Source organism: Lactuca virosa, chromosome 4 (genome assembly GCF_052849685.1).
Source record: "Lactuca virosa cultivar CGN04683 chromosome 4, Lactuca_virosa_CGN04683_v6, whole genome shotgun sequence".
Lineage (NCBI taxonomy): Eukaryota > Viridiplantae > Streptophyta > Magnoliopsida > Asterales > Asteraceae > Lactuca > Lactuca virosa.
In genome coordinates, this window is record NC_136429.1 from 389,352,910 (window position 1) to 389,368,144 (window position 15,235).

Consider the following 15,235-nt stretch of genomic DNA (forward strand, 5'->3'; position numbering starts at 1 on the left):
CATAACTCTGTGGGATCTTCCGATCCAAGTTTCTCAGGGGACTTCCGTCCCGAATCCCGGTAGACCTTCCGGTCCTACCCGTATCGACCTTCCGGTCCGTAACCTCCTGACCTTCCGGTCCTTGTCATCTTGACCTTCCGGTCCTTATCATACATAACATACATAACACATACATATCACATAATAACATACAGCTCATACATCTCATAGCATATAAGACCTTCCGGTCGCACATAGGTACCCTTGCAGGTACAATATAGTGAGAAGACTCACCTCCCATGATGTCTAGCAAACCTTCTGGCTTGCTAACCTCGATCGAGCCTCCGCCTAACAAATAAGGGAAACAATTAATACTTTCTCTTGTTCTCATCTCTAATAATGGGTAGAAGACCAGTCTACCTCTCCCTGACCTCTCTTGAATCAGCTTGACCAAGACCCCATGGTCAACTGAAGTCAACTCTAGTCAACAGTCAACTTTGACCAGACTCGTCGAGTGCACTCAGGTGACTCGACGAGTCCATGCTTGTCCTCTGAATCCTCCTAAGGTCTCACTCGACTCGTCGAGTTAACCTTTCACTCGACGGGTTACCACTGGTCACGAATCGCGGGGCAACCCGACTCGACTCGTCGAGTCCCCATATGGATTCGGCGAGTTCCCTCCATGACATCACTCAAATGACCTTCTGAGGTCAGATCTGTTTCTCTAACTTATAGATCTGACCTTCTTACACCCAAAAATCACATAAAGGTTCAAACTTTAAGCTCATGCAACACTCTTATGCCCTTATATGAAGAAATAGCTCCTAAAATGGCAACCTAGATCCATATCTCCAATGGAACAGCATAAAGCAGAATGGTTGGGACTCTCTGGACCTCTTAAGGTCCAGATCTAAGACATATTCCACCTTGGGACCTCATAAGCTTCGAATCCAAGCTAAAGAAGGAATAAGAAAACCCTAGATTCAAGAAAACCACCAAATACACGAGAATGAGTATAGATTCATACCTCCTACAGCAGTCCCATGCGAAGAGATGCGAAGATATGAGGCGCATCCAAGGTCATAAGTTCCTTTAAATAGGCTCCAACCCCGGAACTTAGGGTTTTCTCTGCCCAGTACCTACTCGGCGAGTCCATACTTGGACTCGTCGAGTCCTTTCATTAAATATCCGCAATCAACTCGACGTGACTCGGCGAGTCAGACTCTCGACTCGTCGAGTCCCTCCTAAATCCTCCAAATTGAAACACAAACTGACATCCCCGAAATCCCGGATGTTACAATTTCTATGGTGTTGCATAAAATAAATACATTTTTAAACTTTATTTTGATATTTTTGGTTCACTTCATTTGGTATAATTGTTACTGTTCTATATATGGACCATTGACATTTAAAAATCACATTCTATATACGAGTTAGGACTAATATTATAAAAGTCCTAAATTTTTAACGCGTAATTGGAAAAAGCCCTAATATTTTTTTATTGTTGTGGCCACAACTTTCTCGCAGGATTATTACTCTAGCCCACTTAACAAGTTTCATGGTTAACTTGGTTAAATTTTTTGCAGTCCTAAAAAGTTCAAATTTAGTCCCTGAGGTTTGCAAAAATTACACGACATGGTTTTTAACTTTATTTTTCATTTTTTGTATACTTTATTTATTTTCGGTTTTTTATAAATATATATACATTTTTTATTTTCTTTTTTATATACTTTATTTATTTTCATTTTTTAACTTTATTTTTCAACAATTTGATTTTTTTTACCTTTTATTCCTTTTGTTTTCTATTTTTTTCTATCTTAGTTATTTATGGTTTTTCTAATGTTTTTATTTATTTTGATTCAAGTAAACGAACTCGAATTTAATATAAATTACTGTAAGAAGTTTTTTATAGAGACCGATTATTATTATTATTATTATTATTATTATTATTATTATTATTATTTTCTTTTAGTCTATTATCAAATTAAAAATATTATCTTGAATTTAAACTATTGATATCACATATAAAAATATGATTTAATTTCCAAGTTATATAACACATTGAAACACTAAGAATAAACAAGCTAACTTTTTTTTTAATTTTTATTTTTTCGTAACATAAATATAATAGTGCTAAAGAAAAAAAAGTAAAAAGAAAATAAGTTGGACTGAAATTACAAATATAAACATAACAAATTTATTTACTTGAATAAAAATAAAAAAAATTACAAAAACTATAAATTATATAAATTGTAATATAATATAATATACTAATACAATTTATATTTTTTGATAAAGGTCAATAAAAAGTTAAAAATACAAAAAAATAAAAACAAATAATTGGAAAACAAATAAGAAAAAAATAAAATAAAATAAGATGAAAAAATTAAAATATAATACGAAAAGAAATATGAAAAAAAAAACTAAAAAAAACTTTAATATACTTTATATATACACTATAAAATAGAAAAAAAAGGTAAAAAGGTAAAAAATAAATCAAATTGATGAAAAATAAAGTTAAAAAATGAAAATAAATAAAGTATATACAAAAACGAAAATAAAAAATGTATATACATTTATAAAAAAACCGAAAATAAATAAAATATAAAAAAACAAAAAATAAAGTTAAAACATCATGTGGTGTAATTTTTTGCAAACCTCAGGGACCAAATTTGAACTTTTGGACTGATTTTGCAAAAAATTTATCAAGTTAACCATGAAACTCATTAAATGGGCTAGAGTGATAATTCTACGAGAAAGTTGTGGTCATAACAATAATAAAAAAATATTAAGACTTTTTTCAATTACGGGTTAAAAATTTAGGGCTTTTATAATATTAGTCCTACGAATTATAAAGAAGTTGTGTGACTTAATGCGTTATGTAACTTCTACTAGTTATAATTAAAAATAGAAAACAAACATTTTAATTTTATTTCTATTAGTAAAAAAATTATTGATCTTAATAAAAATTGATTAGAAATATATTTAATTATTGTTACAGAAAAATGAAAAATAAAAAGGAAACGGTGTATAAAATTCGAAGGCAGAGCATTCTTCTTCCAATCTTCCCTCCTCATACTCTTCCTTCAAATAATATCTGCCTCTCAACGCCATACTATTTCTCCCCCCTTCTCTCTCTGAACCATTCGATTTTCGTCCATTCTTTCTCCGCCACCGTCTCACTTTCTCCGTCACTGTCACCGTCGTCTCCCACCGTGGAACGACCGCGCACGTCATTGATTATGGACATGGTTTAAATGCGAGAAAAACTCCCCAAGTGTTGTTGGAACTGAGCCTGTCCTATCAATTTAAGCTCAATCGCATCGAAATGAAAGGTAATTGCTCTCCGATTTTGAAAATTTGTCGTCATTTATTTACGATTTTATCTCATTCGGGTTTCCGTTGTGCTCTAGGTTCACGGAAAATGCCGAAGAGTTTAATGAAGGGAGAAAGCTCGAAGAAACCTCATAAAAACCTAGAAAAGAAATCGGATGAAAGCTTGAAAAACAAACGCGATCGTGGTAGTGAAAGCGACGATCAATCGTCTCCAAGAGGCGTGTTTGAAGTTCCTGGATCCGGTTCTGATTCCGATAACAGTATCAACCTAAGAAGGAGCATGAGTGCTAGCGCGAGCAGCTGCAGCTTGAAATTTGATAAGAAACCTCCGGCAGTGGCGACGACGGGAGGATGCGACGGAGATGGAGATAGGGAAAACAACAGCACCAGCGTTCCGGCGTCGCCAACGGCTGAGACGGTGCCATGGAGGAATATGATGGATAATTTGAAGTGGAAATCGTTCAGAAGGTTTTCGACTGGGCCGTTGGTGGCTGGATATGAACATTCAAGGAAGAGCTTCATGAAGAAATTTGGGAGGAATAATAGCTCGGAGGCGACCATTAACGAGTTTTATATGCCTAAACCTTCATGGCGGAGTTTCACTTATGAAGAACTTGAGTCGGCTACAAATGGTTTCAGCCATGGTAACACTTTCTTACTCTTTTCCTCTTGAATTTTTATGCCAACAAGTTAATTAAACTTGAACAACGATTATAGAATTAGATAATTAATGTGTCTAACATGTAACTTTAAAAAAAAACATTAAAATAATATTGGTCAAATTTACTATAATGGAAAATGAACTAGACTTCTTATCCTCAAAGGCACGCCTATTATGACAATATTAACTTTTAGCAACATATATCAATCAATATTTGTGTTTTGTTTTTACTGTTATTACCATTTTTCTGTTGAAAAAAGTATATTATTTATGAACTGAGGAAAAGACTTGTTTAAATGACTTTGACTTTCTTAATTTACCATAAATTGTCTAGAGTTTGTAGATGTTTTAAATATAAATTTTCAACTCCTTTAAAAGCTATTCTAAGTAACATGAGATATAGCAAAAAAAAAACAAAAACTTTTAATATAATCATGAAAGTCACTTTCATTTACTTGCAAACCACATTAGGATTATTCCTATTTTTAGATTGCCAATTTAACACACGTCTTTATAATAGTTGTACATACATAAAAATTGTACGTAAGGTTCTAATTTAAGCGTGAGTGTTATTTTTTGCTTTAAGAATATTATAATTTATTTTTTCATGTAACCGGTTAGAAGGAGCATTTTTGCATAAAAAAATATGTAAAAGGTGATTTATCTCTAATCCATTACATATTATTTTATTCCAAAAAAATATTTTAAGTACATTCTATTTTCTAACTTATACAAATTTTCATATACAAGTTTTTTCTTTTACAAATTTATCTTACATCCTTTTATTATAACAACTTTGTAGTTTGTATTATTAAAAAAAAAAAAAACCCAATAAATTTGGTAGGACAAAAGAAACCTCTGACAGTTGAACCAGTGTAAGAGCATATGTTGTAATCAAATCTAGGTGCAGTGTCTACTTCACTCACAAACTAGTTGCAATTTCCCTTTTACTCAATAATAATAACTACTTATCTTATCCTATTCAGGCAAAGATATATATTTTTTAAACTAAAACAAACCCAAAACTAAAAAATTTGAAAGATGGGTTTTTCACTTTTTGTATCTATAAGAATTTAAAATATAGTTATTTACTGTTGATTGTGTAAAATGTAACGATTTTTTATGTCGGAATATATGTGATTGCTATTTTTAGTTTTTTACACAAAAACCAGGTTTAGGTTTTAGGCAAAACCTGAGGCCCGACACCTTGTGCTTGAACCATATTATAAAAATTATTGGATTAATTATTAAATTCTATAATTACAAAAAGACAAAGAAAATTAAATAGCTCATGGCATACAAGGCAGTGCACCTGGACCAATAAGAGAGTACAAAAGCACACAAAAGAGTGAGTTATTTATTGGTAAAAAAATGTACTTCAATTGGACTTGACTTATGGAGACATCTTCTCTAACCAGAATACTCCAAAACCCCCACATGTTCTTTTCATTAATCATCTTCAATCTCATCACATAAATGTACTACATACCCTAGATCCACCATGTGATCATGTTCCATTAATCATCTTCCAACAATATAATAAACTTACATCTAAGTCCCTAAACTTACACACAACAACAAAAACAGTCCTTCATACTACTGCCCCTTTCACACCCGCCTCGACTAAATTACACCGGATAAATTTTCTAAAGCTATTTCCACAACAAAGGCATTTTCGTCTTTTCCACGTACAAGATAAGGATAGCGAGTGTGAGTCCTTGTCCCACCTTGTTTAACGTTTTTAGGTTCGACAAAAAAATTAAATTTTTTGTTATCTTATTTACATGGTTTAGGGCTATTTTGGTCTTTTACGAATGCGATAGCGAATCCATGTCCCTCCTTTACAGGTGGGACAGTTTTTTTAAAATCCAGAGTATGTCAAACAAAGTACAACTACTTTTTTTTTATCTTATTGACATGGTTTAGGGCTATTTTGGTCTTTTACACAGACGAGAACATGATAGCGAGTCCATCTCCCTCCGTGTTTACGTTTTTTAACACCGGATTTAAAAAAAAAAAATACAGTGTATGCCAAACACAGTACAACTTGGGTTAGACTATTTTCGAAAAATAAGGTCATTCTTTTCTTCCTTACAACCTCCCTTATCTAAGATATTGATAGCGACTCTCTGTCCCATTCACTTTTTTAAGTGGGACCATTGACAGTCAGATCCTTAATTTAATACATACCAAATATAGTACAAGACTGTTCTGTTTTGTCATGTTCCGATTAAAATGCTTGGTGCAGACAATTTACTCGGAAAAGGCGGGCACGCAGAAGTATACAAAGGCTATTTACCCGATGGTCAAATTGTAGCCGTAAAAAAAATAACAAAAAAAGAGAAAAAAGACGACGATAGAGTTGGGGATTTTTTAACCGAACTTGGGATCATTGCACATATCAACCACCCAAACGCCGCTAGGTTAATCGGTTTCAGTTCTGATAATGATTTGCACCTTGTCCTTCAATTCGCCCCTCACGGTAGCCTTGCAACTTTACTACATGGTAAATCTCATTTCCCGACTTTCTGTATTTAGATTAAGTGAAAAAAGAAACACTCATATACAGCTTACATAATTTTTAATTTTTAGGTAATGAAGAGAATGTAGATTGGAAGATAAGGTTTAAGATAGCGATTGGGATTGCGGAAGGTTTACAGTATCTTCATTATGACTGTAACAAACGTATAATTCATCGCGATATCACAGCTTCAAATATTTTATTAACCGAAGATTATCAACCTCAGGTTAATTTCTTTATTTCACTACTTTGATAAATCCTTGAAACTTCAGTTCATGTGTCCGGATAAATGATTTTTAAAAAATATTTGCGAAAATGACACACACTTAGGCAAATGGAGGGAAAAAACAAACTAGGGAAAATTTGTAAAAATTTAGGACTTAATAGAGATACGATTCTTTCTCTTTGTGACTTAATAGCAATAATGGGTTAAGCACTTAATGTGTACAACTATATATGAATCTTTCTTCCTCATAATTTCTCTCATGTTAATTAATGAATAGTGTGAAATTTGTTTTTTGGAATGTAAGGGTAAAATGGTCATTTAGTCTCGTTTAGACGGTTTATTTGGTCCATAACACACTTTATCAATAACACATCATTATGATATTATCCATTCAGCCACTTTACCTATACACGACGTAATGGGGAAAAAAGAAACAACCCCGAAAAGTCATTCTTTCTTGGATCAGAAATAAACACTCATAATATTCCGACTAAGTCTATTAATTTTAAAAAAGAAACACTCATGTATAGTTTATCGATATTTGAGCAGATATCAGATTTTGGTCTAGCGAAATGGCTACCCGAAAAATGGGCTCAACAAGTTGTTTCACCAATCGAGGGCACTTTCGGGTACTAAAAATTTTACCTTTTTGTTTGGTTGTTTATATCAAAAAATCATTTTTAAAAAAAAATTATTTTCTAGATATATGGCTCCCGAGTATTTCATGCACGGAGTAATTCATGAAAAGACGGATGTATTTGCTTTTGGTGTTCTTTTGCTCGAACTTATCTCCGGTCGTCGTGCTGTTGATTCACGTCGACAAAGTCTCGTAATCTGGGTATGTAAAAGGGTTAAATACAAAAATAATAAACAAATAAATTAAAACACATTGTTATTTCTTTAACAAAAATCAGGAGAGAATATCTACTTATATACAGTCTTTTGTAGGCGAAACCGCTATTGGAGAAAGGTAGCATAATAGGACTAATCGATCCTCGATTAGAAAATTCGTATGAACTTATCGAAGTAAAGCGTATAATTTTGCTTGCTTCATCATGTATTCATCACATGCCTGAAAAACGCCCGAACATGAAACGAGTTGTTCAAATACTAAAAGGGGATTCCACAATCATGGATTTGAGACAAAAGACATTTGATGGGAGAGCAATGATTTTAGATGCTTGTGATTTGGAGGGTTATACTTCTACAACGTATCTCAATGATCTCAATCGTCATCGGGAACTTGTTATGGGTTGATATAAACTTGTACAAGTACAGTGCGTCTGATATAAAATCAGACACATTGTACCTGTACTTGCACTGTATACATACTTGTATGTATTTACGTATCAGATACGTTGATGTTAACAGCAACAACGTGCTGGTGTATCAAAGGCCAAAGGGGTATTGTCTTTTTTTGTTGTATATTTTTCTTGGAAGTGTTGGTTGTTGTTGATTTTAGATGGAGAAAAGGGTTGTAAATCGTGTATTTATGATATATACATTTATTAAATCCCAAAAATGTAAGTTGTTAGATTTAAAGATGGAAGGTTAATTAAAGCCTCAAAATAGAAAGTTACACTCCAAGCGCACGTTAGCAATACAAGTATAATGTTTCCCATATGTCCTATCAACAAACAAGAAATCCGCTATTACATCTAGGGTAGTCCTAGCCAGGTACATATACATCTTTGTTACGATCTTTTGATAGTTACTAGTCTAAGCTTTTGTGATCTTTGATGTGGGCTATTGATAAGAATGGCATATTATAAGACATAGATGAACACGATATGAAACGACGATGAGTGATTGGATTTGATGTATTGATATTAATTTTATAGTTTATAAGTTTTTTTTTCTTTTAATTAATGTGTATCATATATTTTATAAGATTATAATATATGATCAAAATATTAAAACATTTTTTTTTCTTTATCAATCGGCAAAGTTATATGCTGATATTAGATTTTAAAATATAAATCATCATAATTTATAGCATTTATAAAAACTAGCAAAGAACTCGCGGCTACACCGCTTTTGGGTAACTTTAAAAAATATATGCTGAAAGTTTAAATTACCACAAATAAGAGAGAAAATCGACAACCCTAAAATTAGATGTCAAAAGTGTACAACAACCAAAAGAAGGGACACCGGTAGAAATATCCATAAATATTGTGGCAATAATGTGAAAGTTGCCAAAGTTGGGAAAAATATGGTGACAAATTTCTAAAGAAGATTTTTTGTGTTTTTTATGTAAAAATGTAAAAGTTTTGACTATAAGGACGAAAAATGTCAAATTCTTTAAAGATTTGTGGCAAAAACACCAAAATATAAAACTTTCCACTGCAAGGATAAAAAATGTCAAAGTTACTAAAGATTTGTGGCAAAACCCTAAAAGCAAAAAAACTTAATCAAAACATAAAATATAAAAGTTTTGACTTTAAAGACTTAAAATGTCAAACTCACTAAACATTTGTGGCAAAAACCTAAAGACATAAAAGTTACTGTTTCTAACTTCCTTTAGATTTAATATATACTAGAAAAGAGGGGGGGGGGGGGGGGGGGGGGGTTAGATTTGGATTAAACCATCACTAACAGTAGTCATTTGTCATTTATTTATCGGAAGGTAAACTGCAATCCTACAATCTCCAAATAAAGTTGCATCACAGCTATGAAACTTGGAGCATCCAATTATGCAGAATTACAGTGCTATCAGCTTTCATCAACTCTACTGCAAGCATGAGATTAGAATAAATTTAAGCAAAATAGGATTAATTTAATTATATATTTGGTAAAAGTTATACCTTTATTGTATCTTCTTCTCGATTTTTGTTGTGACTTTATAGACACGTTAATGTTTGTTGTCTAGTATATTTTAAACTGAAGCCGAAATTACACTTGCGCCATTCACAACCACATCCTGGATAACATCATGGATCATTTTGCGACTGAAGCCTAACCAAGAATTAAATGCAACTTTGGTTTTCCAGAATACATAAAAAGAAGAACCCAATTGAATGTATGTGGTTTTGGTTTTCATTAGGTTCTTCAGTTTCTATCCAAATCAAATTTGTTTCACTCCTACAAATACAACTACATAAAAAACTACAACATATTACCCTTTCTTCAATCGGTGTGCCGAGAAGAAGGATAAGAAAAGTCCACTATAATCACAAGTCTATAAGGTGTGATTTGGCTCTTTGGAATTGGAACTATTTGTGAAAGTGGTTGCATTGCATTCGCCTCTGTTGACCTGTAAGTAGCAATTATTAGTTCTCATTAATTAAACCATATTAGAAGTTGTCAAGTTGCACCTTTTAATTATAATTTTGATTTTACGAAAAAAGTGAAAAGGAAAAAGGAACTAAAATGTCATGTACAGTACTTACCCCTGCTTTTCTTGGTCTACACGAATTTGAACTTCTTTAGCAACTTTAACAACACTCTTTTTCTTCTTGTTCTTTTTATCCTTCCAACTTTCAACCCTGTATTTCCAGATTGGGTTCCCATCTTCATCAATCATTTCTACATGAAAAAGAAAAAGAAAAGCAAACAAAGATTGTATGATTATAAAATAGAAGTTCCAAAATTTCTATATGACTCAAAATTCAATGCAACTCACCACTATCCACCGTTGATACAGTGCTTATATTTCTTGCATGAAGTCCAGCATCCTTCACCAAAGAATATGGAAAATTCAATGTCAATTGTATTCAAATTATATAATTTTTGTAAAAATGGTTAAATCGCCATGTTTATGACTTGTACCTGACTGTCATTAAGGTGACCAGCCATGCTAGTGTGGGTGACAGGCTCCTTTTCTGCAACATTTTTTAAGCTTCCTGTATAATCGGAAAATACAAGCTGGTGTTAATTTTTTTTCAAACCAATGCAAGTGAGACATTTTAGCAAACAACTGGTGGACATATTGTTAAAATCACTATAGAACTCCAGCTTCTAAGTTTTTCATTAGACCTTAATTCCATTTTCACATCACAAACTACACATCAGTCCAAATGGTTTGGTATAAAAGAGCCCTTCACTTTAGATGGACCCATGAAGACGACATCCTAGAAATGTTGAAACGATTATAGATATGTGTTTTTTCCTAGAAGCAGAAGTGAAGAAAGAAAATAAATTTCATAAATGACCTCCATAGCAATCGAATTCAGAGGCGACGATTTGAAAAAAAAAAATCAAACCTGGAATTGGTTGCTGCTTGAAGGAGCGACCTTCGCTCGTGTTGCTTCTGTTTTCCATCTGCCGGTCTAAAGCAGCGACATGGTGAGAGAGGGATAGAAAAAGTTTGGAGTAGGAAGGTTGTAGAAAGAGTTATGGAAGCAATAGCGACCTAAGATGGTGAATAAAAGGAACTGAATTGGGTATATTAGGCGGTGCGAAGGATGAAGAGAAGTGTCAGTGGGTTGTGGGTTGTCTGAGAAGAGAACACGTAGCCAGTCCTTTGTCGGTGGAAGATAGAGCATGTAGGTAGAGGCGGTGGAGGAATTATCGAGGAGGAGCAGATGGTTTTTTTTCCCTTTAGGCCGGAGGGACTGATGTCAAAACTGCACTCCCTTCCCCGTCACATAAGTGGTCATGTCATTTTTTACCAAGTGTGGTTTCTTGCCACACCAAGGGAGTGGTGTCACACTTTTATTTTTATTTTTTTTGTTTTTATTTAAACTATTTTAATTTAATAAAACTTTTTTTTAACTATTTTAATTTAATAAAACTTCTGTTTTAATAAAAAAACATAATTTTTCATTACTTGAAAATTGCATTACCAAAAAAAAAAAAAAACGAAAACCACACACATGACATTTAAATAATCCTAGAAACTTAAAAAACACAAATAAAATAACTAAAACAAACTACATAAAGTCGTTCTCCGAGAACTCGTCTTCGGGGTCATCCGGTGGATCCAAATTAAGGTTAATGTTTTGAACCCCGTAAATGTGTTCCACCAAGTCATTGCGAAGATTGTGAAATGTTTCAGTGCAACGTATCTCTACTCTCCTGTTCATATACTCTTCGCCACCAATTTCTATTGGTTGTGTCTCTGGTATGGTTTCTTCCTCGTCAAACGCACAGATCGCTCTTCCTTCGTCTTCAATAATCATGTTATGCAATATGAGACATGTATACATGATTTCTTGAAGTTTCTCCTCACCTAAATAAGCTGCTGGTTTTTTCAATATGAACCACCGTTTCTTCAGAGCTCCAAAAGCACGCTCAACATCCTTCCTAGCTCTTTCTTGAGCTCTCTTGAATTTCTTTCGTCTAGAACCATGTGGACACGTAAACGATTTAACAAACACAGCATACTCAGGATAAATTCCATCGACCAGATAATAACCATACTTATATGGCGTTCCACGTACTTGAAAAGAAGAATCTGGTACGGATCCATAATATATGTCGTTAAATATTGGTGAACGATTAAGAATGTTGATGTCGTTAATCGAACCAGGAGAACAAAAAAAAGCATGCCAAATCCACATATCTTGTGATGCAACTGCTTCAAGTATGATCGTTGGGTGACAATGATCACCTCGGGTAAATTGCCAATGATATGATGTAGGGCAATTTTCCCATGCCCAATGGAGACAATCTAAGCTTCCTAGCATTCCAGGAAACCCATGCACAGTAGCATGATGAGCTTGCAATTACAGGATGTCATTACGTGTAGGCTTACGTAAATATTTTGGACCATAAAACTGAATCACAGTTTTGCAGAAAAAATGGAGACTGTCTCGTGCGATCCTAGCAGACATCCTAAAACTTTCGTCTAACGCATCAGACGGAATGCCATATGCTAACTGACGAAGTGCGGGCGTGCATTTTTGTAAGGGAGTGAAACCGGGTGTACCTCTAGCATCGTAGCGTTGTTGAAAAAAACTGCACTCCCTCGTTACATCTTCAACTATACGTTCGTATAAACCTTTGAGCATTCTGAAGCGCCTACGAAAATAATACCCTTGATAAGTGGCATTCTCTACAAAATAGTCTTGCACCAAACGTTGGTTGGCTTCTTCACGATTTCTGCAAATATATCTTCGTGTTCTCCGTTGAGAACATGCAGCTGCGTTGTTACATACAACGTTGTACGTTTGTTCCGCCATTTGAACACACGCAATAGCGGTATCAAAAATAGTCTGAAATTCTTCAGAAGATGACATTTTTGAGAGAGTGGTGATTTTTTCTTAAAAAATTTTGTGAGAGAGAAGAGATTGTGTTGTGAAAAACAAATGAAGTTAATATGTATATATATAGGAAAGAAAAAGCAAAAAAAAAAAAAAATTAATTACGCAACAACCCATTCAACGGTCAATACACCCATCAACCAATCATCAAACACGACACTAAAGGACCGCACTGCGGCCAAAACCGCGCAAGACCGCGGTCTGGGGGCGGTGTACGCGGTCTAGGTGGCACAAACCGCAGTCCCAGACCGCAGCCACACCGTATAACCTTATGCCTTTAGAAAAAAAAGCAGCCAATAGGCTTTAGAAAAAAAAGCAGTCAATAAAAATAGAATACTGTGCATAAGGGAACATAATATTAATAGTGTATATATATATATATATATATATATATATATATATATATATATATATATATATATATATATATATATATATATATATATATATATAGGTTTAGGTTCTATGGAAAACAAAAAACCCTAAAAATCATAAAAATGCATAAAAAAAAAATACTTAGAGACCACAACACTTTTTTTGAATTTTTTTTTATAAAAAATCGCAGCTTTTTATTAAAATTCGCTGAAAAAAAAAATCAATTTTTTTTTTCAAAATTTTTTTCAGCGAATTTCTTTAAAAAGCTGCGATTTTTTCATAAAAAATTCAAAAAAAAGTTTTGTGATCTGTAGGTATTTGTTTTATGCATTTTTATGATTTTTAGGGTTTTTTTAGGGTTTTTTTGTTTTCCAAATAACCTTTCCCTATATATATATATATATATATATATATATATATATATATATATATATATATATATATATATATATATATATATATATATATATAGGCTTAGGTTATTGTATTCTAATTAATTATTGTGTGTATGTAGGGATGAATATAGACCAATGGTTTTAGTTATTTTAAGTAATGATTTATCTATCTTTAAATTAAGAGACACATGTTTAAATTAGGAAACACATGTTTAATTAATGAAAATTTCGGATTTTAAGGGATATTGATTCTTTTAATTTTGAATTCTGTTTTTTTTTAATTAATTCATTTTTAATTCTAACATAATTTTAAATTTTACTAGATTTTTATTCTTTTAGAATGCAATTCTGTTAGAACGATATTCTATGAAAATGCCAGAATATATTCTGATAGAGTACATATTTTGATTGAATTAACTTCTTGTTGAAAAACAATATTTTTGAACCTCATGATCCTTATATATTCAAACATTGAAATGCAAATATAGATTCATATATATTCTTACAGAAGAACGAGATATATGTTTTGTATGGTCGGTTAGGGTTTTTAATTCTTAAACTATCTTGCCTAAATTAAAGGGATTAATTAAATATTTATTTAATTACTAAAATTAATTAATAGATAACATTCAAAATTTACCTTATTTAGGTTTTGAAATGATTGACTCACATTGATTCCTACATCCACACAATAATTAGTTAGAATACTTGAACCTAGCTCTCTCTCTCTCTCTCTCTCTATATATATATATATATATATATATATATATATATATATATATATATATATATATATATATATATATATATAAGGTCTGGTTCCAGTGATGACTCTTTTTAAAGTGATGACACCTTAAAAAAATTGAAAAAAAAATCTAAAAAAAATACAAACCATAAAATCGAGTATAGTACTATATCCGAGAAAAAAAATTGGATTTTTTTTTGCATCATTAAAATTGAATCATGGATCATAAAAGTTGAATCATGGATCATAAAAATGATCAATGCTTCAGTTTTAATGATCCAAAAATTTTTTTTTCTAATTTTTTTTCTCTCCGATGTAGTACTATGTTCGATTTATGATTTGTATTTTTTCTATATTTTTTTTCAAATTTTTTAAGGTGTCCTCACCAGTCTTCACTTTAAAAAGAGTCCTCACCAGTCCTCACTTTTAAAAGAGTACTCACCGGATCCTGTTTATATATATATATATATATATATATATATATATATATATACATATATATATATATATATATATATATATATATATATATATATATATATGTACGTGATTATCAATACAATACAATACACAATATTTGACAAAGTGTGTGTTGGTATCAGAGCATAATTCTCGGCAACTCTAATTGTCGCCAACCATCTTGTAATCCTTCTTCTAAACCTTCGGTTGTACAATGGCCTTAATCGATGTCTTCACTACACCTGAGAAAACTTCCCACAATTCTCACAAGTTCGGTTTCACCCCTCTCTCCTACAAACAATGGTTTTTGGAAAACCATGATTCTTTTTTTTTTT

General features: G+C 32.3%; 4 protein-coding genes across 5 annotated transcripts; 1 reads left to right on the forward strand and 3 right to left on the reverse strand.

The window, feature by feature from the left end:
* The first annotated feature begins 3,037 nt into the window (after positions 1-3,037).
* Positions 3,038-8,283, forward strand: LOC145108810 (receptor-like cytosolic serine/threonine-protein kinase RBK1). Its single transcript, XM_079045901.1, has 7 exons — positions 3,038-3,314; positions 3,393-3,959; positions 6,225-6,482; positions 6,569-6,723; positions 7,273-7,352; positions 7,426-7,561; positions 7,672-8,283. The coding sequence occupies exons 1-7, from the start codon at positions 3,308-3,310 to the stop codon at positions 7,978-7,980; spliced, it is 1,512 nt and encodes a 503-aa protein (XP_078902027.1). The 5' UTR covers positions 3,038-3,307; the 3' UTR covers positions 7,981-8,283.
* Positions 8,284-9,287: 1,004 nt separating this feature from the next.
* On the reverse strand, positions 9,288-11,262 carry LOC145169025 (cellulose synthase A catalytic subunit 8 [UDP-forming]-like). Of its 2 annotated transcripts, XR_013742250.1 has the most exons (7): positions 10,926-11,262; positions 10,492-10,565; positions 10,346-10,397; positions 10,113-10,248; positions 9,843-9,976; positions 9,528-9,643; positions 9,288-9,454 (listed from the first exon to the last, which is right to left on the reverse strand). XR_013742250.1 is itself a non-coding variant. In XM_079087621.1 (5 exons), the coding sequence occupies exons 1-5, from the start codon at positions 10,981-10,983 to the stop codon at positions 9,850-9,852; spliced, it is 447 nt and encodes a 148-aa protein (XP_078943747.1). In that variant the 5' UTR covers positions 10,984-11,261; the 3' UTR covers positions 9,673-9,849. The 2 variants fall into 2 exon arrangements, 1 of the variants encoding a protein (XP_078943747.1); XM_079087621.1 differs by lacking the exons at positions 9,288-9,454; positions 9,528-9,643 and having other exon boundaries at positions 9,673-9,976; positions 10,926-11,261.
* Positions 11,263-11,594: 332 nt separating this feature from the next.
* LOC145106395 (uncharacterized) lies at positions 11,595-12,350 on the reverse strand. The gene has a single exon (XM_079043387.1). It carries the CDS (start codon positions 12,348-12,350, stop codon positions 11,595-11,597), a length of 756 nt encoding a protein of 251 aa, XP_078899513.1.
* Positions 12,351-12,389: 39 nt separating this feature from the next.
* LOC145106396 (uncharacterized) lies at positions 12,390-12,902 on the reverse strand. Its single transcript, XM_079043388.1, has one exon. The coding sequence runs from the start codon at positions 12,900-12,902 to the stop codon at positions 12,390-12,392; it is 513 nt and encodes a 170-aa protein (XP_078899514.1).
* Positions 12,903-15,235: the final 2,333 nt, after the last annotated feature.